Source organism: Oncorhynchus clarkii, chromosome 1 (genome assembly GCF_045791955.1).
Source record: "Oncorhynchus clarkii lewisi isolate Uvic-CL-2024 chromosome 1, UVic_Ocla_1.0, whole genome shotgun sequence".
Taxonomy (NCBI): Eukaryota; Metazoa; Chordata; class Actinopteri; order Salmoniformes; family Salmonidae; genus Oncorhynchus; species Oncorhynchus clarkii.
In genome coordinates, this window is record NC_092147.1 from 83,346,241 (window position 1) to 83,370,678 (window position 24,438).

At 47.1% G+C, this 24,438-nt stretch overlaps 1 protein-coding gene across 1 annotated transcript in view; it reads right to left on the minus strand.

Annotated features, from left to right (window-relative positions):
• Positions 1-20,707, minus strand: part of LOC139413409 (probable methyltransferase TARBP1) — a 34,455-nt gene extending 13,748 nt beyond the window's left edge. The window contains exons 1-20 of the mRNA XM_071160763.1: positions 19,631-20,707; positions 19,376-19,479; positions 19,191-19,260; positions 18,948-19,096; positions 17,658-17,710; positions 17,414-17,511; positions 16,959-17,094; positions 16,193-16,289; positions 15,940-16,029; positions 9,775-9,931; positions 9,230-9,595; positions 8,635-8,732; positions 7,550-7,702; positions 7,095-7,324; positions 5,188-5,413; positions 4,667-4,855; positions 2,658-2,863; positions 2,232-2,303; positions 524-644; positions 55-165 (exon numbers count right to left, since the gene is read on the minus strand). Coding sequence (XP_071016864.1) covers positions 55-165; positions 524-644; positions 2,232-2,303; positions 2,658-2,863; positions 4,667-4,855; positions 5,188-5,413; positions 7,095-7,324; positions 7,550-7,702; positions 8,635-8,732; positions 9,230-9,595; positions 9,775-9,931; positions 15,940-16,029; positions 16,193-16,289; positions 16,959-17,094; positions 17,414-17,511; positions 17,658-17,710; positions 18,948-19,096; positions 19,191-19,260; positions 19,376-19,479; positions 19,631-20,642 — 3,738 coding nt within the window. The 5' untranslated portion in view covers positions 20,643-20,707. The remainder of the gene's footprint in view (positions 1-54; positions 166-523; positions 645-2,231; positions 2,304-2,657; positions 2,864-4,666; positions 4,856-5,187; positions 5,414-7,094; positions 7,325-7,549; positions 7,703-8,634; positions 8,733-9,229; positions 9,596-9,774; positions 9,932-15,939; positions 16,030-16,192; positions 16,290-16,958; positions 17,095-17,413; positions 17,512-17,657; positions 17,711-18,947; positions 19,097-19,190; positions 19,261-19,375; positions 19,480-19,630) is intronic.
• Positions 20,708-24,438: the final 3,731 nt, after the last annotated feature.

Genomic DNA, 24,438 nt, shown 5'->3' on the forward strand with positions numbered 1-24,438 from the left:
ATAGAGGTTTCATTCAGGTGTGTATGTGTGTGTGTGTGTGTGTGTGTGTCTCACCCCTCTCAGTTTGGGCAGCAGCATCAGTAGTGTCTGCCACACCCTGTTCTTGACACGATGCTGCAGGGAGTTGCTATAGTAACGCTGTTTTGACTTCGATATGGCCTCATCCTGAAAGAGAAAAAGACTTAAAACGACACATGAACTAATAACTACTGTGTTGGAGCTCAGGGAGATGGACAGTGGTCTTTAATATATTACTGCAGTATGAACTGGATTAATGTGTGTGATGCTATGAACACACACACTGAATGAGTAGACATCGTGGACTATAAACAAGCCAAATCTCCAGCTGTGTCAGTCTTCCCTTGATTCCTACGGTCCTCTCTGGTCACCTCCTCCTCAAAATGAATTGGAGGATAAGATCTCAGAGGAGGAACCTAGGATGTTCTCCTGTAATGTATTTTGAGAAGGAGGTAAGGAGAGAGGACGCGAGGAAAGACTAATTGAGGAAGAGCCCTGGTCTTACCTTTTTAAGCAAGCAGAGAACCAGTTCTTCCATCAGTCTCTCATGCAGCTGATTGGAGGGCTGGAGGCGGCTGAGGAACGCCACGACACACACACGTGGGAACTGGTCATCCCGGTTATCACTGCCAGAGAGAAAGAGAAAGCTTAGAGATAAATGTATCTCTGCAGAGAAATAGGGACTACATTCACTGTTGACTATAGTACAAAGAAGGTCCACTATTGTCAGTGATGTGGTCTACACCATGTTTTTATAGCCTGAATACACTACAGTGAGGGGTCAGGTAATATGTTCCAGTCCCACTACAGTGAGGGTCAAGTACTATGTTCCAGTCCCACTACAGTGAGTGGTCAGGTACTATGTTCCAGTCCCACTACAGTGAGGGGTCAGGTAATATGTCCCAGTCCCACTACAGTGAGGGGTCAGGTTATAGGTTCCAGTCCCACTACAGTATAGTACAGCAGACAAGACTACAGTAGAGTACAGTATAGTACAGTAGACTACAGTATAGTACAGTAGACTATAGTACAGTACAGTAGACTATAGTACATTATAGTACAGTAGACTAGAGTACACTACAGTATAGTAGAGTACCATAGACTACAGTAGACTACAGCATAGTACAGTAGACTACAGTAGAGTACACTACAGCACACTATAGTACAATAGAGTAGACTACACATAGTACAGTAGACTACAGTATAGTACAGGACAGTAGACTACCGTATAGTACAGTAGACTACCGTATAGTACAGTACACTACAGTATAGTAGACTACAGTACAGTACAGTAGACTATAGTACAGTACACTATAGTATAGCACAGTAGACTACACTGTACTACAGTACAGTACACTACAGTATAGTACAGTACACTATAGTATAGTACAGTAGACTACAGTACACTACAGTACAGTAGATTACACTACAGTATAGTACAGTACACTACAGTACACTACAGTACAGTAGACTACCGTATAGTACAGTAGACTACAGTACAGTAGACTACAGTACAGTAGACTATAGTACGGTACAGTAGACTATAGTACAGTACGGTACAGTAGACTATAGTATAGTACAGTACACTATAGTACAGTACAGTAGACTATAGTACAGTACAGTAGACTATAGTACAGTACAGTAGACTACCCTACAGTACAGTACACTACAGCATAGTACAGTACAGTAAACTATAGTACAGAACACTATAGTACAGTACAATAAACTACAGTATAGTACAGTACACTATAGTACAGTACAGTAGACTACCGTAAAGTACAGTACACTATAGTACAGCACAGTACACTATAGTACAGTACACTACACTATAGTACAGTACACTATAGTACAGTACAGTACACTACAGTATAGTACAGTAAACTACAGTATAGTACAGTACACTATAGTACAGTAGACTACCGTATAGTACAGTACACTATAGTACAGTACACTACAGTATAGTACAGTAAACTACAGTATAGTACAGTAGACTATATTACAGTACACTACAGTATAGTACAGTACATTAAACTACAGTATAGTACAGTAGACTATAGTATAGTACAGTAAACTACAGTATAGTACAGTACACTACAGTATAGTACAGTGCATTAAACTACAGTATAGTACAGTAGACTATAGTATAGTACAGTAAACTACAGTATAGTACAGTACACTACACTATAGTAGATGAAGTGAGTTCAGCAGCTGACCTGGGGACTGCAGTGTTAGCAGCACACTCCTCTCCAAGCCTCTCCACATAGACCTGAACCTCCTGGATCAGCCTATGGAGAAGACAATCCATTATCCAGACAAGACCCTCAGTCCACAACAACCACTCCAATAACACACTCTCTCACATCCTCTGTGTCTTCTCGCTCACATTCTCTGTCTCTTCTCGCTCACATTCTCTGACTCTTCTTGCTCACATTTTCTGACTCTTCTCGCTCACATTCTCTGACTCTTCTCGCTCACATTCTCTGACTCTCGCTCACATTCTCTGACTCTCGCTCACATTCTCTGACTCTCGCTCACATTCTCTGACTCTCGCTCACATTCTCTGACTCTCGCTCACATTCTCTGACTCTCGCTCACATTCTCTGACTCTCGCTCACATTCTCATTCTTTCACACACCAACCTTTGGTCCCTCCTGAACACAGGTCCATACACACATGCCTCAGCCAGGATGTCAAGGTGCAGTAGGGCACTGGAGAACATGGCATCTGATTGGCTCTCGCCTTCACTTCCTGGGTCAGAGGGCAGCCAGGTGTGGCAGCAGTGTTGGATCAGAACGTTGAATACACCAGTCTTGGCCTGGGAGAGTTCCATCAACTCAACGGCTATCTAGAGATTGAGAGGAGTCAGTAGTGGGTTAATTACACATCAGTTGTGTCCACATCAAGGCTGTGTTTTAATAATCATAATAACCACAACATGTTCTGCTAAACACTTGGAACTAATTGCCAAGCCACATTTCTCCCAGTAGTGAATATGTAGCACGTTGCCTGCCACAACACGGATCTGTCCATACAGACCTGGGTTCAATTAGGATGTATTTTCTTTAAAATACTTTAGCTGCTCTTGATTGAGCTAACCTGGCAAAAATGGAACCAATAAAATAGTCTGTCTATCTGTGAGCTCAGAAAACAGCTCAAAGTAATTGAAAGATTTTAAACACCATTTGAACCCAGGTGTTGATACCCCATGCCTCCGTCTAGTTACCTGTTGTAGAGTAACAGTGAACCCAGGTGTTGATACCCCATGCCTCCCTCTAGTTACCTGTTGTAGAGTAACAGTGAGCCCAGGTGTTGATACCCCATGCCTCCCTCTAGTTATCTGTTGTAGAGTAACAGTGAACCCAGGTGTTGATACCCCATGCCTCCCTCTAGTTACCTGTTGTAGAGTAACAGTGAGCCCAGGTGTTGATACCCCATGCCTCCCTCTAGTTACCTGTTGTAGAGTAACAGTGAGCCCAGGTGTTGATACCCCATGCCTCCCTCTAGTTATCTGTTGTAGAGTAACAGTGAACCCAGGTGTTGATACCCCATGCCTCCCTCTAGTTACCTGTTGTAGAGTAACAGTGAACCCAGGTGTTGATACCCCATGCATCCCTCTAGTTACCTGTTGTAGAGCAACAGTGAGCCCAGGTGTTGATACCCTATGCCTCCCTCTAGTTACCTGTTGTAGAGCAACAGTGAGCCCAGGTGTTGATACCCCATGCCTCCCTCTAGTTACCTGTTGTAGAGTAACAGTGAGCCCAGGTGTTGATACCCCATGCCTCCCTCTAGTTACCTGTTGTAGAGTAACAGTGAGCCCAGGTGTTGATACCCCATGCCTCCCTCTAGTTACCTGTTGTAGAGTAACAGTGAACCCAGGTGTTGATACCCCATGCCTCCCTCTAGTTACCTGTTGTAGAGTAACAGTGAACCCAGGTGTTGATACCCCATGCCTCCCTCTAGTTACCTGTTGTAGAGTAACAGTGAGCCCAGGTGTTGATACCCCATGCCTCCCTCTAGTTACCTGTTGTAGAGTAACAGTGAGCCCAGGTGTTGATACCCCATGCCTCCCTCTAGTTACCTGTTGTAGAGTAACAGTAAACCCAGGTGTTGATACCCCATGCCTCCCTCTAGTTACCTGTTGTAGAGTAACAGTGAACCCAGGTGTTGATACCCCATGCCTCCCTCTAGTTATCTGTTGTAGAGTAACAGTGAACCCAGGTGTTGATACCCCATGCCTCCCTCTAGTTACCTGTTGTAGAGTAACAGTGAGCCCAGGTGTTGATACCCCATGCCTCCCTCTAGTTACCTGTTGTAGAGTAACAGTGAAACCAGGTGTTGATACCCCATGCCTCCCTCTAGTTACCTGTTGTAGAGTAACAGTGAACCCAGGTGTTGATACCCCATGCCTCCCTCTAGTTACCTGTTGTAGAGTAACAGTGAACCCAGGTGTTGATACCCCATGCCTCCCTCTAGTTACCTGTTGTAGAGTAACAGTGAACCCAGGTGTTGATACCCCATGCTTCCCTCTAGTTACCTGTTGTAGAGTAACAGTGAACCCAGGTGTTGATACCCCATGCCTCCCTCTAGTTACCTGTTGTAGAGTAACAGTGAACCCAGGTGTTGATATCCCATGCCTCCCTCTAGTTACCTGTTGTAGAGTAACAGTGAGCCCAGGTGCCTGCTCCTCTGTTAACTCCAGCAGGCTGTGGTGAAAGGCCATGGTCACAAAGCCCTGCAAGGTGGGCCAGAAGTCATGAGGGTTACTGCTCAGTCCCAGCACCAGCTTCCAGGAGACAGTCACAGCCTCTACACACAGGGCCTCCTCAGACAGCGCCACCTGGTGGAGGGAGGGAGAAACACAGGTTTACTATTTCATATTGCCTTATCAGAAGCCATATAAAGCAGGACATAAATGACTTGGCCACATGACCACTGAAACACTGTTGCAGTCTAAATAAGCTGTTAAACAAAACCAAGGCTTGGATTTCACTGTCTTTCCCCATAGACTGCTTACAAGGTAAGGAAACATGTTGTTTTGTAATTTGGGTGAACTATTCCTTTAAACATGGTTATTGGTGTGAACAAGCCTGTAGAGAGCTGGGTGAGATAGAATGTCTCAGCCAGGTAGTGGACATGACAATATCAGCTGTAGTCAATGCTAAGACTCACCTGTGGCAACATGGAGGCCATGAAGTCCAGTACAGGCAGTACCAGGCCACTGGGTAGCAGAGACAGAGCCCCTATAGCAGCCTGGAGGGACCCTGACGCCCTGGGGAGCTCCAGGGGCCCGGGTGGGCCTATTCTCCTCCCGTATCCCAGGCACGTCCACTGGTCCCGGATGAAATGAGCTGCCATACGGCCCCAGTCCTTGAGGAGAGGACCCTGCTCTGAAACACTGTGACAGATGACAAACACTTAATATTTCAGAGATATTGGCAAGGCCCACTGATTACTACTATCTCCCAGACAACACATCTACTAGGGACCTCTGATTACTACTATCTCCCTGACAACACATCTACTAGGGACCTCTGATTACTACTATCTCCCAGACAACACATCTACTAGGGACCTCTGATTACTACTATCTCCCGACAACACATCTACTAAGGACCTCTGATTACTACTATCTCCCAGACAACACATCTACTAGGGACCTCTGATTACTACTATCTCCCAGACAACACATCTAATAGGGACCTCTGATTACTACTATCTCCCAGACAACACATCTACTAGGGACCTCTGATTACTACTATCTCCCAGACAACACATCTACTAGGGACCTCTGATTACTACTATCTCCCAGACAACACATCTACTAGGGACCTCTGATTACTACTATCTCCCAGACAACACATCTACTAGGGACCTCTGATTACTACTATCTCCCTGACAACACATCTACAAGGGACCTCTGAATACCCAAATTAGAGCTGTGCAAAATAGATTTTAGTTTTACGGAAAGGAGAAAAAAAAACTAACTTGCCAAATAGTTGTGTTAAGATGTCTTAAAACGACTAGAGTGGATCTAAGAGGTTATTGTAATATGTTCTGTTGTATTTAAATTCTTAATGCACGTAATGTGCACGTGAGTTATAGGTCCTGTGGCTCCAGTTGTAAAGCATAGCATTTGGAACACCAGGGTTGTGGGTTCTATTCCCACGGGGATCAGTATGAAAATAATAAAACACATGAAAATGTATGCACTCACTGCTGTAAGTCCCTTTGGAAAAGAGTGTCTGCTAATTCATTTAAAACGTTTAAAAAATAAGAGGTATGTGGGTGGAGGAGGGTTAGGCTGGGTGGTGTCATATGTATAGGTAACAGGAATGTGGATGTTGTGTTTTTACTTTGCTATTTTTAACATTTCTTAAGGACTCTTGGAAGACTAGCCCTTGGGCTAAAAGAGATCCTAATAAAATCTATACATTTCTATTGGACACTAAATAATCTGCAACACAACCAAAACAAACAGCAAATACATCCAACAAGTTGTTAGAGTCCCTGGCTTGATGTAATCATTGTGTGCTGGGAATATGGGACCAAATACTAAACCTGACTACTTTAATACACATAAGTTGATTTGACCCGATACTTTTGGTCCCATAAAAAGGGGGGACTATATGTACCTTTAATTTCTAAACGGTTCACCCTATATGGAGGACAATACCCTCAAATTAAAGCTGTCAGTCTGAACTTTAACCTCATTGTCATTGTATCAATCCAAAGTGCTGGAGTACAGAGACAAAACAACAACAAATGTGTCACTGTCCCAATACATTAGCAGCTCACTGTATGTAGATGTGCATATCCTTGACACAATCTCCATTTGACCTGCAACCTCTGGGAGATGGGTTTTCTCCCACATGTAAATTCCAGGTTGAACAGCAAATTATTGAAGAGCATGTGACCAAAACAGTCACAATTTAGAGCCGTGACTGGCAGAGAAACGAGGGTCATTTAGTGTTTATACTAGTGGTTTACTATACAACACATTGTCCTGATGATACAGTACATCTGCATTTAAACAATAACATGCATTCTATATACTACACAAAGTGTTCTGTACTGACCCTGTTGACTGAGCTGCAGTTGGAGGTTTCAGCAGGGTCTGGTTGAAGTTGACCAGAGAGAGAGGAGGGGCTGGGGGTGGAGCAGGGGAGTAGAAGTAGCTAGACAGATGAACCAGTAGAATTGTGGTCTCTGATTGGAGGTTGAACACTCCCAACGCTGCAACCTCACAGGTCATGGCCAACGACGCCATGGCAACCGCCCTGGACACCTGACCCGCCACAGAGGGGATCTAAGAGAAACACACACAAGTCCCTTCCAGTTTTATAGTGAAAACCATGGTGAATATAAACATGACATGACAAATAGCAGTTCAACTAGTCTTTTTGAAATCAGAGTCTAACTGCTAAAGAAAATATCCCATTTTTCAAATTGACACACGAATCCAATTATGTATGAAGTGACTAGCGAAGGAGAGTAGCCTGAGAGAGGGGAGGTCGATCCTGGAATACTGTACCTGGTCAGCTTCTAGGGTCCTCAGGACGTATCTGAGGAGTCTGGGGAAATAGGCCTCCTGTACCTTGGAGTGGTTCCACTCTAACACACTGTACATCAGCACCACCTCCTTCAGCACTGACAGGTAGAGCTCAGCACGCTCTACATCACATAGCTGGAGAGGACAGACAAACAAAACACAGGCGGAGGACAAATGCAGGTACATGATCAATGTTGTAGGATGTGAGATTGAGTGAGTGACAGTAAGTGAGTGAGTGAGTGAGTGAGTGAGTGAGTGAGTGAATGAGTGAGTGAGTGACAGTGAGAGCGAGTGACAGTGAAAGCGAGAGAGAGTGACAGTGAAAGCGAGAGTGACAGTGAGTGAGTGAGTGAGTGAGTGAGTAAAAGCGAGAGAGAGTGAGTGACAGTGAGTGAGTGAGTGTTATGGATTTTATGAATAATGACTAAATTACGTATACATTTAACGTAGAACTATAACTAACATAATTACTACCCTGTCACTGTATGAAACTTATTAGAATCATAAAACTAAATCTAATGTGTGTAGTTTTAGTCAAAAATTAGAACAAGGACTTTCTGTTCCTTTTTAGTATGTAAGCAGGGTGTAAGTGAGAAACAAATGGAGCTATCGTCAGACAAGCTGGAACACTGTGTTCCTTACAGGACATTCTGTCCCCACCCAGGGAGGGGAGAGACCTTGGGCTTGTAGTAGATTGTTTAACAGGTGGCAGACTATTTATGAGTAGAAGAAGACTTGTGAACTATGTTGCCATTGTATCTGAGAGGAGGAGGGACATTGATGACGAAATGTGAGGTATATAGACCAATGTTCCAGAAATGATAGGCAGAGCTCTCATAAATAAACATTCCTGACAATTGTAGCTGGGCCTCCGTCTTATTCATTCCAACCAGTTTCCTACAAATCCTGGGTATCAGGCTGAGTAATCAATTCAATTGGGTTTATGAACACTGAGAACATAATTCTCTTGACAGTGAGTGAGTGAGTGAGTGAGTGAGTGAGTGAGTGAGTGAGTGAGTGAGTGAAAGCAAGAGAGAGTGACAGTGAGAGCGAGAGTGTGTGTTCACCTCCTGTAGTTCTCCACTCAGTCTTCGGAGGATAAACTCCTGAATGGGCTCCACCACGCCCAGAACCAGCGTTTCCATGGAGACCGTCACACTGTCTTCTGTATGAGACAGAAGACAAAAAACGTATTATTTTTTAAACAATGAATGACATCTTATTTTGCATGTTTCCAGTGTTATGAATCAATGTGGATCATTACTAAGAATCAATTTGAATCACTGCTATGTATCACTACTTGAGTCAAGTAGAGCAGAGTAGAGTACAGTAGAGCACAGTAGAGTAGAGAACAGTACAGTACAGCAGAGTACAGCAGAGTACAGTAGAGTAGAACACAGTACAGTAGAGCACAGTAGTTTACAGCAGAGTACAGTAGAGTACAGTAGAGTACAGTAGAGTACAGTAGAGTAGACCAGAGAACAGTACAGTACTGTAGAGTACAGCAGAGTACAGTAGAACACAGTACAGTAGAGCACAGTAGTTTACAGCAGAATACAGTAGAGTACAGTAGAGCAGAGAACAGTACAGTAGAGTACTGTGGAGTATAGTACAGCAGAGTACAGTACAGTACATTAGAATACAGTAGAGTGCAGTAGATACCTTGTTCTTTCTCTACTGCAGCAGGGGTGTGTCTGGCTGGTGTGAGCTGCAGTACTGCAGCAGGGGTGTGTCTGGCTGGTGTGAGCTGCAGTAATGCAGCAGGGGTGTGTCTGGCTGGTGTGAGCTGCAGTAGTCGTAGCAGCAGCTGCAGGCTCTTGTCAGTCTTGCGTAGCGGCAGGTAGACATTAGTGTGGAGCCTGCTCAGTGTGTCCAGTAGGGGGCGTAAGAGCGAGTCCATCCCACCGCTGACACCAGTAGTCTGCTCTCCTCCAGACCTCTGAGTCCTCCCCTCTATGTCAACACACAGTAGGATGGCCTTGGCTAGCAGCTCCGCCTCTCCTGGGTCTGGGACACTGTCTGTCTGGTCTGTTGGACGTCACAACAAAGTTTATCAGTACAGTCATCTATTCTGTATACTGGAGGTGAGTCCATCTACACATACTCGTATCTGTACCTGTTGATATTCTTCATCGGATAATACTCGGAATTGGAAAAACTGATTCAGCTGTGCCAGCCGGGACTCACCTGTGCCAGCCGGGACTCACCTGTGCTAGCCGGGACTCTGAGGAAGAGCTCCATTTGGTGCTGGACGTAGCCTCTCACAGTCTCTCTCTCTGGAGAGGTACTGGTACTGGTACCATCAGCTGATTCTCTGACACAGGGCCTGAAGCTGCCTTCACTGTCAGCCAGCCAGTCACACAGCTAGTGAGGAGACACAGAAACACAAGGGACAACTGATGGAAAAACACTAAATATTTAAAAACTGTTTGAAAAGATTAGAGCTCTTCCTCATTCCACCCCCACACAGTACCTGATTCCAGAGAACAGAGCTCTTCCCTCATTCCACCCCCACACAGTACCTGATTCCAGAGAACAGAGCTCTTCCCTCATTCCACCCCCACACAGTACCTGATTCCAGAGAACAGAGCTCTTCCTCATTCCACCCCCACACAGTACCTGATACCAGAGATCTTCCCTCATTCCACCCCCACACAGTACCTGATTCCAGAGGACAGAGCTCTTCCTCATTCCACCCCCACACAGTACCTGATTCCAGAGATCTTCCCTCATTCCACCCCCACACAGTACCTGATTCCAGAGATCTTCCCTCATTCCACCCCCACACAGTACCTGATTCCAGAGAACAGAGCTCTTCCTCATTCCAACCCCACACAGTACCTGATTCCAGAGATCTTCCCTCATTCCACCCCCACACAGTACCTGATTCCAGAGAACAGAGCTCTTCCTCATTCCAACCCCACAGAGTACCTGATTCCAGAGATCTTCCCTCATTCCACCCCCACACAGTACCTGATTCCAGAGAACAGAGCTCTTCCTCATTCCACGCCCACACAGTACCTGATTCCAGAGATCTTCCCTCATTCCACCCCCACACAGTACCTGATTCCAGAGAACAGAGCTCTTCCTCATTCCAACCCCACACAGTACCTGATTCCAGAGATCTTCCCTCATTCCACCCCCACACAGTACCTGATTCCAGAGAACAGAGCTCTTCCTCATTCCAACCCCACACAGTACCTGATTCCAGAGATCTTCCCTCATTCCACCCCCACACAGTACCTGATTCCAGAGAACAGAGCTCTTCCTCATTCCACGCCCACACAGTACCTGATTCCAGAGATCTTCCCTCATTCCACCCCCACACAGTATCTGATTCCAGAGAACAGAGCTCTTCCTCATTCCACCCCCACACAGTAACTGATTCCAGAGAACAGAGCTCTTCCTCATTCCACCCCCACACAGTACCTGATTCCAGAGGACAGAGCTCTTCCCTCATTCCACCCCCACACAGTACCTGATTCCAGAGAACAGAGCTCTTCCTCATTCCACCCCCACACAGTACCTGATTCCAGAGATCCTCCCTCATTCCACCCCCACAGTACCTGATTCCAGAGGCCAGAGCTCTTCCCTCATTCCACCCCCACACAGTACCTGATTCCAGAGGACAGAGCTCTTCCCTCATTCCACCCCCACACAGTACCTGATTCCAGAGAACAGAGCTCTTCCTCATTCCACCCCCACACAGTACCTGATTCCAGAGCTCTTCCTCATTCCACCCCCACACAGTACCTGATTCCAGAGATCCTCCCTCATTCCACCCCCACACAGTACCTGATTCCAGAGGACAGAGCTCTTCCTCATTCCACCCCCACACAGTACCTGATTCCAGAGGACAGAGCTCTTACTCATTCCACCCCCACACAGTACCTGATTCCAGAGGACAGAGCTCTTCCTCATTCCACCCCCACACAGTACCTGATTCCAGAGATCAGAGCTCTTCCCTCATTCCACCCCCACACAGTACCTGATTCCAGAGGACAGAGCTCTTCCTCATTCCACCCCCACACAGTACCTGATTCCAGAGAACAGAGCTCTTCCTCATTCCACCCCCACACAGTACCTGATTCCAGAGTTCTTCCCTCATTCCACCCCCACACAGTACCTGATTCCAGAGAACAGAGCTCTTCCTCATTCCACCCCCACACAGTACCTGATTCCAGAGAGAGCAACCCCCACACAGTAACTGATTCCAGAGAACAGAGCTCTTCCTCATTCCACCCCCACACAGTACCTGATTCCAGAGAACAGAGCTCTTCCTCATTCCACCCCAACACAGTACCTGATTCCAGAGCTCTTCCTCATTCCACCCCCACACAGTACCTGATTCCAGAGAACAGAGCTCTTCTCTCATTCCACCCCCACACAGTACCTGATTCCAGAGAACAGAGCTCTTCCCTCATTCCACCCCCACACAGTACCTGATTCCAGAGAACAGAGCTCTTCCTCATTCCACCCCCACACAGTACCTGATTCCAGAGGACAGAGCTCTTCCTCATTCCACCCCCACACAGTACCTGATTCCAGAGCTCTTCCTCATTCCACCCCCACACAGTACCTGATTCCAGAGGACAGAGCTCTTCCTCATTCCACCCCCACACAGTACCTGATTCCAGAGATCTTCCCTCATTCCACCCCCACACAGTACCTGATTCCAGAGAACAGAGCTCTTCCTCATTCCACCCCAACACAGTATCTGATTCCAGAGAACAGAGCTCTTCCTCATTCCACCCCCACACAGTACCTGATTCCAGAGAACAGAGCTCTTCCTCATTCCACCCCCACACAGTAACTGATTCCAGAGAACAGAGCTCTTCCTCATTCCACCCCCACACAGTACCTGATTCCAGAGAACAGAGCTCTTCCTCATTCCACCCCCACACAGTACCTGATTCCAGAGCTCTTCCTCATTCCACCCCCACACAGTACCTGATTCCAGAGAACAGAGCTCTTCCCTCATTCCACCCCCACACAGTACCTGATTCCAGAGAACAGAGCTCTTCCTCATTCCACCCCCACACAGTACCTGATTCCAGAGGACAGAGCTCTTCCTCATTCCACCCCCACACAGTACCTGATTCCAGAGCTCTTCCTCATTCCACCCCCACACAGTACCTGATTCCAGAGGACAGAGCTCTTCCTCATTCCACCCCCACACAGTACCTGATTCCAGAGATCTTCCCTCATTCCACCCCACACAGTACCTGATTCCAGAGAACAGAGCTCTTCCTCATTCCACCCCAACACAGTATCTGATTCCAGAGAACAGAGATCCTCCCTCATTCCACCCCCACACAGTACCTGATTCCAGAGCTCTTCCTCATTCCACCCCCACACAGTACCTGATTCCAGAGAACAGAGATCCTCCCTCATTCCACCCCCACACAGTACCTGATTCCAGAGAACAGAGCTCTTCCTCATTCCACCCCCACACAGTACCTGATTCCAGAGGACAGAGCTCTTCCTCATTCCACCCCCACACAGTACCTGATTCCAGAGGACAGAGCTCTTCCTCATTCCACCCCCACACAGTACCTGATTCCAGAGATCAGAGCTCTTCCCTCATTCCACCCCCACACAGTACCTGATTCCAGAGGACAGAGCTCTTCCTCATTCCACCCCCACACAGTACCTGATTCCAGAGAACAGAGCTCTTCCTCATTCCACCCCCACACAGTACCTGATTCCAGATAACAGAGCTCTTCCTCATTCCACCCCCACACAGTACCTGATTCCAGAGAACAGAGCTCTTCCTCATTCCACCCCCACACAGTACCTGATTCCAGAGAACAGAGCTCTTCCTCATTCCACCCCCACACAGTACCTGATTCCAGAGAACAGAGCTCTTCCTCATTCCACCCCCACACAGTACCTGATTCCAGAGGACAGAGCTCTTCCTCATTCCACCCCCACACAGTACCTGATTCCAGAGAACAGAGCTCTTCCTCATTCCACCCCCACACAGTACCTGATTCCAGAGAACAGAGCTCTTCCTCATTCCACCCCCACACAGTACCTGATTCCAGAGGACAGAGCTCTTCCTCATTCCACCCCCACACAATACCTGATTCCAGAGAACAGAGCTCTTCCTCATTCCACCCCCACACAGTACCTGATTCCAGAGCTCTTCCTCATTCCACCCCCACACAGTACCTGATTCCAGAGGACAGAGCTCTTCCTCATTCCACCCCCACACAGTACATGATTCCAGAGGACAGAGCTCTTCCTGATTCCACCCCCACACAGTACCTGATTCCAGAGGACAGAGCTCTTCCTCATTCCACCCCCACACAGTACCTGATTCCAGAGGACAGAGCTCTTCCTTATTCCAACCCCACATAGTACCTGATTCCAGAGGACAGAGCTCTTCCTCATTCCACCCACACACAGTTCCTGATTCCAGAGGACAGAGCTCTTCCTCATTCCACCCCCACACAATACCTGATTCCAGAGGACAGAGCTCTTCCTCATTCCACCCCCACACAGTTCCTGATTCCAGAGGACAGAGCTCTTTCCTCATTCCACCCCCACACAATACCTGATTCCAGAGAACAGAGCTCTTCCTCATTCCACCCCCACACAATACCTGATTCCAGAGAACAGAGCTCTTCCTCATTCCACCACCACACAGTACCTGATTCCAGAGGACAGAGCTCTTCCTCATTCCACCCCCACACAGTACCTGATTCCAGAGGACAGAGCTCTTCCTCATTCCACCCCCACACAGTACCTGATTCCAGAGGACAGAGCTCTTCCTCATTCCACCCCCACACAATACCCGATTCCAGAGATCAGAGCTCTTCCTCATTCCACCCCCACACAGTACCTGATTCCAGAGAACAGAGCTCTTCCTCATTCCACCCCCACACAGTACCTGATTCCAGAGAACAGAGCTCTTCCTCATTCCACCCCCACACAGTACCTGATTCCAGAGGACAGAGCTCTTCCTCATTCCACCCCCACACAGTACCTGATTCCAGAGGACAGAGCTCTTCCTCATTCCACCCCCACACAGTACCTGATTCCAGAGAACAGAGCTCTTCCTCATTCCACCCCCACACAGTACCTGATTCCAGAGGACAGAGCTCTTCCTCATTCCACCCCCACACAGTACCTGATTCCAGAGAACATAGCTCTTCCTCATTCCACCCCCACACAGTACCTGATTCCAGAGAACAGAGCTCTTCCTCATTCCACCCCCACACAGTACCTGATTCCAGAGGACAGAGCTCTTCCTCATTCCACCCCCACACAGTACCTGATTCCAGAGGACAGAGCTCCTCCCTCATTCCACCCCCACACAGTATCTGATTCCAGAGCTCTTCCTCATTCCACCCCCACACAGTTCCTGATTCCAGAGGACAGAGCTCTTCCTCATTCCACCCCCACACAATACCTGATTCCAGAGGACAGAGCTCTTCCTCATTCCACCCCCACACAGTTCCTGATTCCAGAGGACAGAGCTCTTTCCTCATTCCACCCCCACACAATACCTGATTCCAGAGAACAGAGCTCTTCCTCATTCCACCCCCACACAATACCTGATTCCAGAGAACAGAGCTCTTCCTCATTCCACCACCACACAGTACCTGATTCCAGAGGACAGAGCTCTTCCTCATTCCACCCCCACACAGTACCTGATTCCAGAGGACAGAGCTCTTCCTCATTCCACCCCCACACAGTACCTGATTCCAGAGGACAGAGCTCTTCCTCATTCCACCCCCACACAATACCCGATTCCAGAGATCAGAGCTCTTCCTCATTCCACCCCCACACAGTACCTGATTCCAGAGAACAGAGCTCTTCCTCATTCCACCCCCACACAGTACCTGATTCCAGAGAACAGAGCTCTTCCTCATTCCACCCCCACACAGTACCTGATTCCAGAGGACAGAGCTCTTCCTCATTCCACCCCCACACAGTACCTGATTCCAGAGGACAGAGCTCTTCCTCATTCCACCCCCACACAGTACCTGATTCCAGAGAACAGAGCTCTTCCTCATTCCACCCCCACACAGTACCTGATTCCAGAGGACAGAGCTCTTCCTCATTCCACCCCCACACAGTACCTGATTCCAGAGAACATAGCTCTTCCTCATTCCACCCCCACACAGTACCTGATTCCAGAGAACAGAGCTCTTCCTCATTCCACCCCCACACAGTACCTGATTCCAGAGGACAGAGCTCTTCCTCATTCCACCCCCACACAGTACCTGATTCCAGAGGACAGAGCTCCTCCCTCATTCCACCCCCACACAGTATCTGATTCCAGAGCTCTTCCTCATTCCACCCCCACACAGTACCTGATTCCAGAGGATAGAGCTCTTCCTCATTCCACCCCCACACAGTACCTGATTCCAGAGCGGTGTTCCTCTACGTAGAGACTCGTCTGCTCTGAAATGCACCAGCAAACTAAACACATCATCCAATGTCACTAAGGTCTGCAAAAGATGGAACAAAGACAATCTAAATGGCAGTTGCTAAACAGATGTTGTCATTTGTACGCTGACAGCTATAAGCTCTTCTTCAACACTCTATTTGGGTGCAAAATGTAATCACTTTGTACCAAAGCCGCACAGCCTCAAACACATCATAGTGTCTTACCACATCTGTCAGGGAGAGGGCACTGTTCAGCAGGAAACACTGGGCAGCTCCTCTCAGTAGCACCTGGTGGGTGATCATAGTGCAGCGGAGCACCTCCCTGAGATACAACACAGAAATCATTAGGGACAGTTTCCCAGACACAGATTGCCCCTAGCCATCGACTTGAACAGTCTGTGCAACGGAGATTCATAGAATCCACACTTCCACACCAAGAAATGCTACTATGAACAATAAATAATGAACCTTATGTCAAGTTAGAGTCTTAGAGACAATGTCTGCATCTGAAATGGTACCCTATTCCCTATGCAGGCAGCCAGGGACCAGGAGAGGGCAGGGAGGAAGATGGGACAGGGCCCAGGAGAGGGCAGGGAGGAAGATGGGACAGGGCCCAGGAGAGGGCAAGGAGGAAGGTGGGACAGGGCCCAGGAGAGGGCAAGGAGGAAGGTGGGACAGGGACCAGGAGAGGGCAGGGAGGAAGATGGGACAGGGACCAGGAGAGGGCAGGAAGATGGGACAGGGCCCAGGAGAGGACAGGGAGGAAGATGGGACAGGGTCTGAGAGAGGGCAGGAAGGAAGATGGGACAGGCTACCTGAGAGAGGGCAGGGAGGAAGGTGGGACAGGCTACCTGAGAGAGGGCAGGGAGGAAGATGGGACAGGGTCTGAGAGAGGGCAGGAAGGAAGATGGGACAGGCTACCTGAGAGAGGTCAGGGAGGAAGATGGGACAGGGCCTGAGAGAGGGCAGGGAGGAAGGTGGGACAGGCTACCTGAGAGCTTGCAGGCCGTCGGGGCCCAGGAGAGGGCAGGGAGGAAGGTGGGACAGGGCCCGAGAGAGGAAGAGGATGGGGACAGCACACCAGTGTTGAGAACCTAGCCGCTGGACAAGCTGCAGCAACACAGGACCTGAGGAGACAGAGGATCAACATTAGACCCTCTCTGATGAACAATCATTACTGTTACAACAAGATGGAGCAACACAGGACCTGAGGAGACAGAGGATCAACATTAGACCCTCTCTGATGAACAGTCATTACTGTTACAACAAGCTGCAGGACAAACATCTGGCTCAAGTTCAGTTGGGAGAAAACCTTTTTGAAATGTACATGAATTTGTCCAATAATAAGAACCCAGATTTCCCTCTGCAAAAAGTTGTGCTACGGTGTATCCTACTGAACATGGCCCAGGTGATTCAGTGCCCTGTGATGAAGCTCTGTTACAGTACCTCTGTTCTCCTGTGGCAGGCTGCTGAAGAACGTGACCATGAAGACCTGCAGCTTGACTCCCAGCTCAGGACACTCTCCTACACTCTGTCCTGCAGTCCTGGAGATGAAGAGACATAACCTTCCTCAACAGTCACTCTAAATAGGCCTAACTCACTACTTCATCACTAGCAGAAACGGCATCATCTGTGAGTCTATAAATCAATATTGTGTTTTGCTGTTGTGCTGCTATGATCACTGGCTCACCTGTGAAAGAGGGAGCTTTCAGACATCACATCCATGAAAGGACCCAGAATGAACTGAGGAAGAAAGGATAAGAAGAGGTCAAACTCTCATACACTAACCACCTACTGTCCCTCATCATCTCACCCACCAAGACAACAAACTAAACAACGACCGCGAATACACCACTACTGAAAAGGAAGTTGCTGACTATTGTACATTCCCAATATGTCCTTCATACCATCACAGTCACCTAATCATCCCCAGCTTACAATCACCTCATTCCTCCCCCCTCCTCTCCCCTGTAACTATTCCCCAGGTCACTGCTGTAGATGAGAATGTGTTCTCATTCAACTTCCCTGGTAAAATAAGGGTTAAATTAATAAAATAAACAAACTAATAACATAGAAAAGGGAAAAATAGAATTAGGTCAGTCTGGGTTGATGTTCTAACACTGACTGACAACTGTACCAGGTACCTGTGAGAAGGCCGGGGCGAAGGCCCACCTGGAGTCTGGGTTGATGTTCTAACACTGACTGACAACTGTACCAGGTACCTGTGAGAAGGCTGGGGCGAAGGCAGGGCGTCAGACCACCTGGAGTCTGGGTTGATGTTCTAACACTGACTGATAACTGTACCAGGTACCTGTGAGAAGGCCGGGGCGAAGGCAGGGCGTCAGACCACCTGGAGTCTGGGTTGATGTTCTAACACTGACTGACAACTGTACCAGGTACCTGTGAGAAGGCCAGGGCGAAGGCCGGGGCGAAGGCAGGGCGTCAGACCACCTGGAGTCTGGGTTGATGTTCTAACACTGACTGACAACTGTACCAGGTACCTGTGAGAAGGCCGGGGCGAAGGCCGGGGCGAAGGCAGGGCGTCAGACCACCTGGAGTCTGGGTTGATGTTCTATAACACTGACTGACAACTGTACCAGGTACCTGTGAGAAGGCAGGGGCGAAGGCAGGGCGTCGGAGCACCTGGAGTCTGGGTTGATGTTCTATAACACTGACTGATAACTGTACCAGGTACCTGTGAGAAGGCCAGGGCGAAGGCAGGGCGTCAGACCACCTGGAGTCTGGGTTGATGTTCTATAACACTGACTGACAACTGTACCAGGTACCTGTGAGAAGGCCGGGGCGAAGGCCGGGGCGAAGGCAGGGCGTCAGACCACCTGGAGTCTGGGTTGATGTTCTATAACACTGACTGACAACTGTACCAGGTACCTGTGAGAAGGCCGGGGCGAAGGCAGGGCGTCAGACCACCTGGAGTCTGGGTTGATGTTCTATAACACTGACTGACAACTGTACCAGGTACCTGTGAGAAGGCCAGGGCGAAGGCAGGGCGTCGGAGCACCTGGAGTTCCAGTAGGTGATCCACTCCCTCTCTCATGACGGACTTGTTCTCACTGTGGAACATACGCTGGTACACACCCAGCAGCCATGACGGGTGGAACAGACTGACGCCTGAGAGAAGACAGATGGACGATTGGTAGGCAGTATTTAGTGGGATATAAAAGGTTTGGGTTGTCACCTTATGGTTGAGAGACACACACATCACCTTGACTATCATTGGCTGCTGTTTGGATCAACGTATGGATTCTGTTGAGCACAGGGCGGACCACGTGAATCTACACAACACAGAGGAACGGTAATAGTTCTTTACGACGTCATAATGGTGTTATAAATGTATAATGCATTAGGAAGAGGGGTTTGATAGCAAGTGTTATCCATATTATATCTCACCTGGTTCTCCTCCAGTGTCTCCATAACCAAGGCATAGTCCTCCCAGAACTCTCTGAGCAGCTTGCATCTGTCTGGGGCCCATCTGAATATGATCTCCTCATTATCTGCAAAGGACTCACATAGTTACAATTAGGTTAAACTATACAGTTTTAGAGACTTGAGTATTATTCTGTATAGTAAAGAACATATTTTAACATGGGTAATATTAATCAAGCTTGTCTGTCTGAATGTCAGTCGCATGTATCAGCATCTTACCTTCACTTGACACTGAACTGCTTGGAAACTCAACCGCCTCATCCTCTGACAGAGCGACACACCTTTTCAGCAGGTACAACGCCCGCTTCCGGGACACGTTGTCTTTGTGCGTCAGTCCATCTTGTAGAATCCTCCAGAACTGCAGAGAACGACGAGGGTCAGGTCGAGTATAGCTCAGACTTTGAGGAAGGGTGTGTTGCTGTACTTTAGCCGGAGAGAAGAGATAGTCCGAGAGAGTTGTTAAACACAGCAAGGCGCGTTCTGTCACCACAGGTGAGTCCGTGTTTGAGCTGTCACTCTTGTGCCAGCTACACAAATCCTCTAAAATGAACCGGAGTTTACTCGCTATCCCATCCTCGCTGTAGCAGTTGAGGAGAGTGAAAATAAGCCGAACGGTGATTTTGGAGACCAGAGCATCCGGTAACGTCTTGATACAGGACAGGGCAGATGAGAGGATCGACGTGGTCAATTCTTCGTTGGATGAGAGAGCGGGTAGGATGACTGACATGGCTTCGATAGCCACGTCGATACCCAGCCGCCCCTCACCCTGGCCAGGAAGCTCTTCCTCTGTCTCCCCGTCTGGCAGCTGGAAGGATGGCAGGACAGCGCGGGCGACTCGCCCCGAAACGGCCGTGTCACACAGTGTGTTGATGCAGACAGAAAGAAGCCTGCACACAGCGATGGTGATTTCAGCCCTTCCATCTGGCACACGTTTACCTTTGCACGCCCCGTCTCCGTTAGAGACTTTCAAGAGAAGTGGTAAACATTGTGTCCAAATGATCGATTCAACTTTTCGTAGAAAGATGTCTCTTTTTGCAATTGAAAAGGCAACTTTGTCTCCATCGTCAGATGTGTCAGACTGGGGTAGTTTACCAATTCCATCAATAAACGTTGTCAGTGCCTCTACTCTTTCTGTGTCCGGCCACGAGTCAGTTGGCCAGCACAACGTGTTAAAAAAAGTATCCGGATCATGGCAACTTGATAAAAGGGCATTGATTAAAATAGAAGACATTTCAAAAGCCGACTTCAATGTGTTCACAGAGATTCATACATGACCTCATGTTTCTTGTCGGTATGTAAACTTCCTGATACGTCACTCACCGTTGCCAAACGCAACTCTCGCGAGAGAAATAAACTTACAGCAACCCAAAGCTTCAAACTAGCCCTACTGCACCATATTTGCAAATATGTATATAAATACATGTGGCTCACTTAACCTGAGGAATTGTTGTACTCTATACAACTCTCTCTATTACCTGCAAGTGGAAAAAGTAGTTTATTTTATTTCAAACATCCCTAATCTGAGACAGACCCTCACCACTGACATGTAACTTTTATTTACCTAGGCAAGTCAGTTAAGAACAAATTCTTATTTACAATGATGGCCTACCCAGGTCAAACCCAGACGACACTGGGCCAATTGTGCGCCACCCAATCACAGCCAGATGTGATACAGCCTGGATTCAAACAAGGAACTGTAGTGACACCTCTTGCACTGAGATGCAGTGACTTCGACCACTGCACCACTCAGAAGCCCAAAATAATTCCTGTCAGATACAAAATCCCCCCCCCCCCCCCCTCCTCTTTCTCTCGCTCTCTTAATGGCAGGTGCACTTGGTGCAACATGCAGGACAGTCAGACTGATTGTGTTGGGTGGTTGTGGCAGGACAGTCAGACTGATTGTGTTGGGTGGTTGAGGCAGGACATCAGACTGATTGTGTTGGGTGGTTGAGGCAGGACATCAGACTGATTGTTGGGTGGTTGAGGCAGGACATCAGACTGATTGTGTTGGGTGGTTGAGGCAGGACATCAGACTGATTGTGTTGGGTGGTTGAGGCAGGACAGTCAGACTGATTGTGCTGGGTGGTTGAGGCAGGACATCAGACTGATTGTGTTGGGTGGTTGAGGCAGGACATCAGACTGATTGTGTTGGGTGGTTGAGGCAGGACATCAGACTGTGTTGGGTGGTTGAGGCAGGACATCAGACTGATTGTGTCGGGTGGTTGAGGCAGGACATCAGACTGATTGTGTTGGGTGGTTGAGGCAGGACAGTCAGACTGATTGTGTTGGGTGGTTGAGGCAGGACATCAGACTGATTGTGTTGGGTGGTTGAGGCAGGACAGTCAGACTGATTGTGTTGGGTGGTTGAGGCAGGACATCAGACTGATTGTGTTGGGTGGTTGAGGCAGGACATCAGACTGATTGTGTTGGGTGGTTGAGGCAGGACATCAGACTGATTGTGTTGGGTGGTTGAGGCAGGACATCAGACTGATTTTGTTGGGTGGTTGAGGCAGGACAGACTGATTGTGTTGGGTGGTTGAGGCAGGACATCAGACTGATTGTGTTGGGTGGTTGAGGCAGGAATCAGACTGATTGTGTTGAGTGGTTGAGGCAGGACATCAGACTGATTGTGCTGGGTGGTTGAGGCAGGACATCAGACTGATTGTGTTGGGTGGTTGAGGCAGGACATCAGACTGATTATGTTGGGTGGTTGAGGCAGGACATCAGGCTGATTATGTTGGGTGGTTGAGGCAGGACAGTCAGACTGATTGTGTTGGGTGGTTGAGGCAGGACATCAGACTGATTGTGTTGGGTGGTTGAGGCAGGACATCAGACTGATTGTGTTGGGTGGTTGAGGCAGGACATCAGACTGATTGTGTTGGGTGGTTGAGAGGAAGGGCAATTTCAGGAGTAGCAGTACATGCATGGGTCACATATGAAGCTCATGTGATCTGTTGAGATTCAGTGGATCAGGAGATACTTTTCAGCATCAATGCATATAACAATATACACCAATAGATTGCACCAATAGACACCACTATAGCTCACCTGTTGTATTTGTTTCTACTATCAATCACTACAATAGTTATGCCTTTCATTGGAAGGAGACTGTTTTTGAGTAAATCAACAAAAACATTCAAAAACTGGCAAATAAACTGGAAAAATGTCAATATTTCCTTGGATTAGTATGAAGATCATTCCATAGACCAGTGGCGTTCAAACTTTTTCAGCGGGAACATCACCCCATGCCAAATATAATTTCAAACTCATGACCTTAAAATCGGTACATTCGATTTTTACATCAAATAACCTTAAATTCATAACATTTCTCTTATCAAAATGAAAAGAAACCAATAAATACATTTTTCTAAATGTCTTTCTCAAAAACGTATATTGTCTCATACAATAATCCATACTCTTTAATGTTTGTTTGGCGACACCAGTGCAGTTTCCCCTCAACCCCACTAGGGGTCGCCACCGACTTTGAATACCACTGCCCTTGACTGTATTGTATCAAAAAAGAGATCAGTATTTAGGTTTATTGTATCTAATCCAAAGTGCATCAATTACACACTATAGTAACAAAGAGGTAATGGACCAATATAAAAGAGAACGGATGTGTGTATTGTTGTGAATTGTTAGATACTACTGCACTGTTGGAACTAGGAACACAAGCATTTCACTACACCCGCAATAACATCTGCTATACATGTGTACATGACCAATAAAATGTGATTTGACCCCAATATGTGCTTTGAGCAACGTACAGAGAGATTCTTTGTCATTGCTTTATTTATATAATCATTCCAGTGTATGCATGAAGACAGAAATAGCTCATAATGTGCTGCTCTACTTAGAGAGAAAGTCAAAACATTAGTATAGAAAGAAAACATTTAGAAATAGAATTAATAGAAATGTAATATTGACAAGCAGTGCAAGCATGTTGAACTGTTTTTTACAATTTCATTTTTTGAGTTTTGTATTTTAAAAAAGGACAAACATTGTGGCAGCTATGGCAGACTTGTAAATATCATCAAACATTATCGTGACAAAATACAATCTTGTATATGTGATGTTCATTTCAGAGCATTCTTTTTTTATATCGTTGTCTAATATCTTCTCACTTTTGTTTTCAATGTTCTTAATTGGAAAATGGAAAAAAAAAAATATATTTTTTAAAAACTGACATACAAGGGAAACAAAAGCAAAACATAAGATTAAAAATGCTGTTGGTTATTTTTAATAATGTAATGATGATACATTTAAATTTACACAGGATGTCAACGTGCAGTAAAGTCCTTTGCTCTTCACAATAGACCATAAAGTACTTCTAGAGATACTCCTGGTTCAAACCACGATTCACACAAACACCAATTAAGAAACTGAAGAAATGCAATGTTCACCCCTATAATTTACAGTTATTGATATGGTTACAGTGTGTTAGTACCTCAAAGTAAAAAAATATAGTAAAATAGTTGAAAATATAAGACAATTATGTACAAAGTATCTACAAAAGGTAAAACAAAAATAGTGTCAAACATGTTCAATAAATATGTAGAGTATGGTCTGTATTGGGATGATTATTGAAGGTGATGACCTCCTTCCATTTCACAATGAATGCTAGCAATACCAATCAATCCTCTTAAAAAGGTGCATAAAGTCCTCCAACATCTCTGTGCAGCCTCTCCCCTGTATCTGAGTCATACAGTAGAGCACAGGCATGAAGAGGGCCCTCCATGGTCCTTGATGTGACCAGGCCAGTACAGTTCGGCCCGGTAGTGTAAAAACATTACGTTCTACAGTATGAACTCTAGCTGCATGCAGCCACTCCCCTGTATCCTACAGTTTCATTGGAGGGGGATGTGGGTAGAGAATAGGCTTGAAGAAGGACATTGGTCCTCTGTGTTGTTCTACAGTTAGAACTCTAGCTGCATGCAGCCACTCCCCTGTATCCTACAGTTTCATTGGAGGGGGATGTGGGTAGAGAATAGGCTTGAAGAAGGACATTGGTCCTCTGTGTTGTTCTA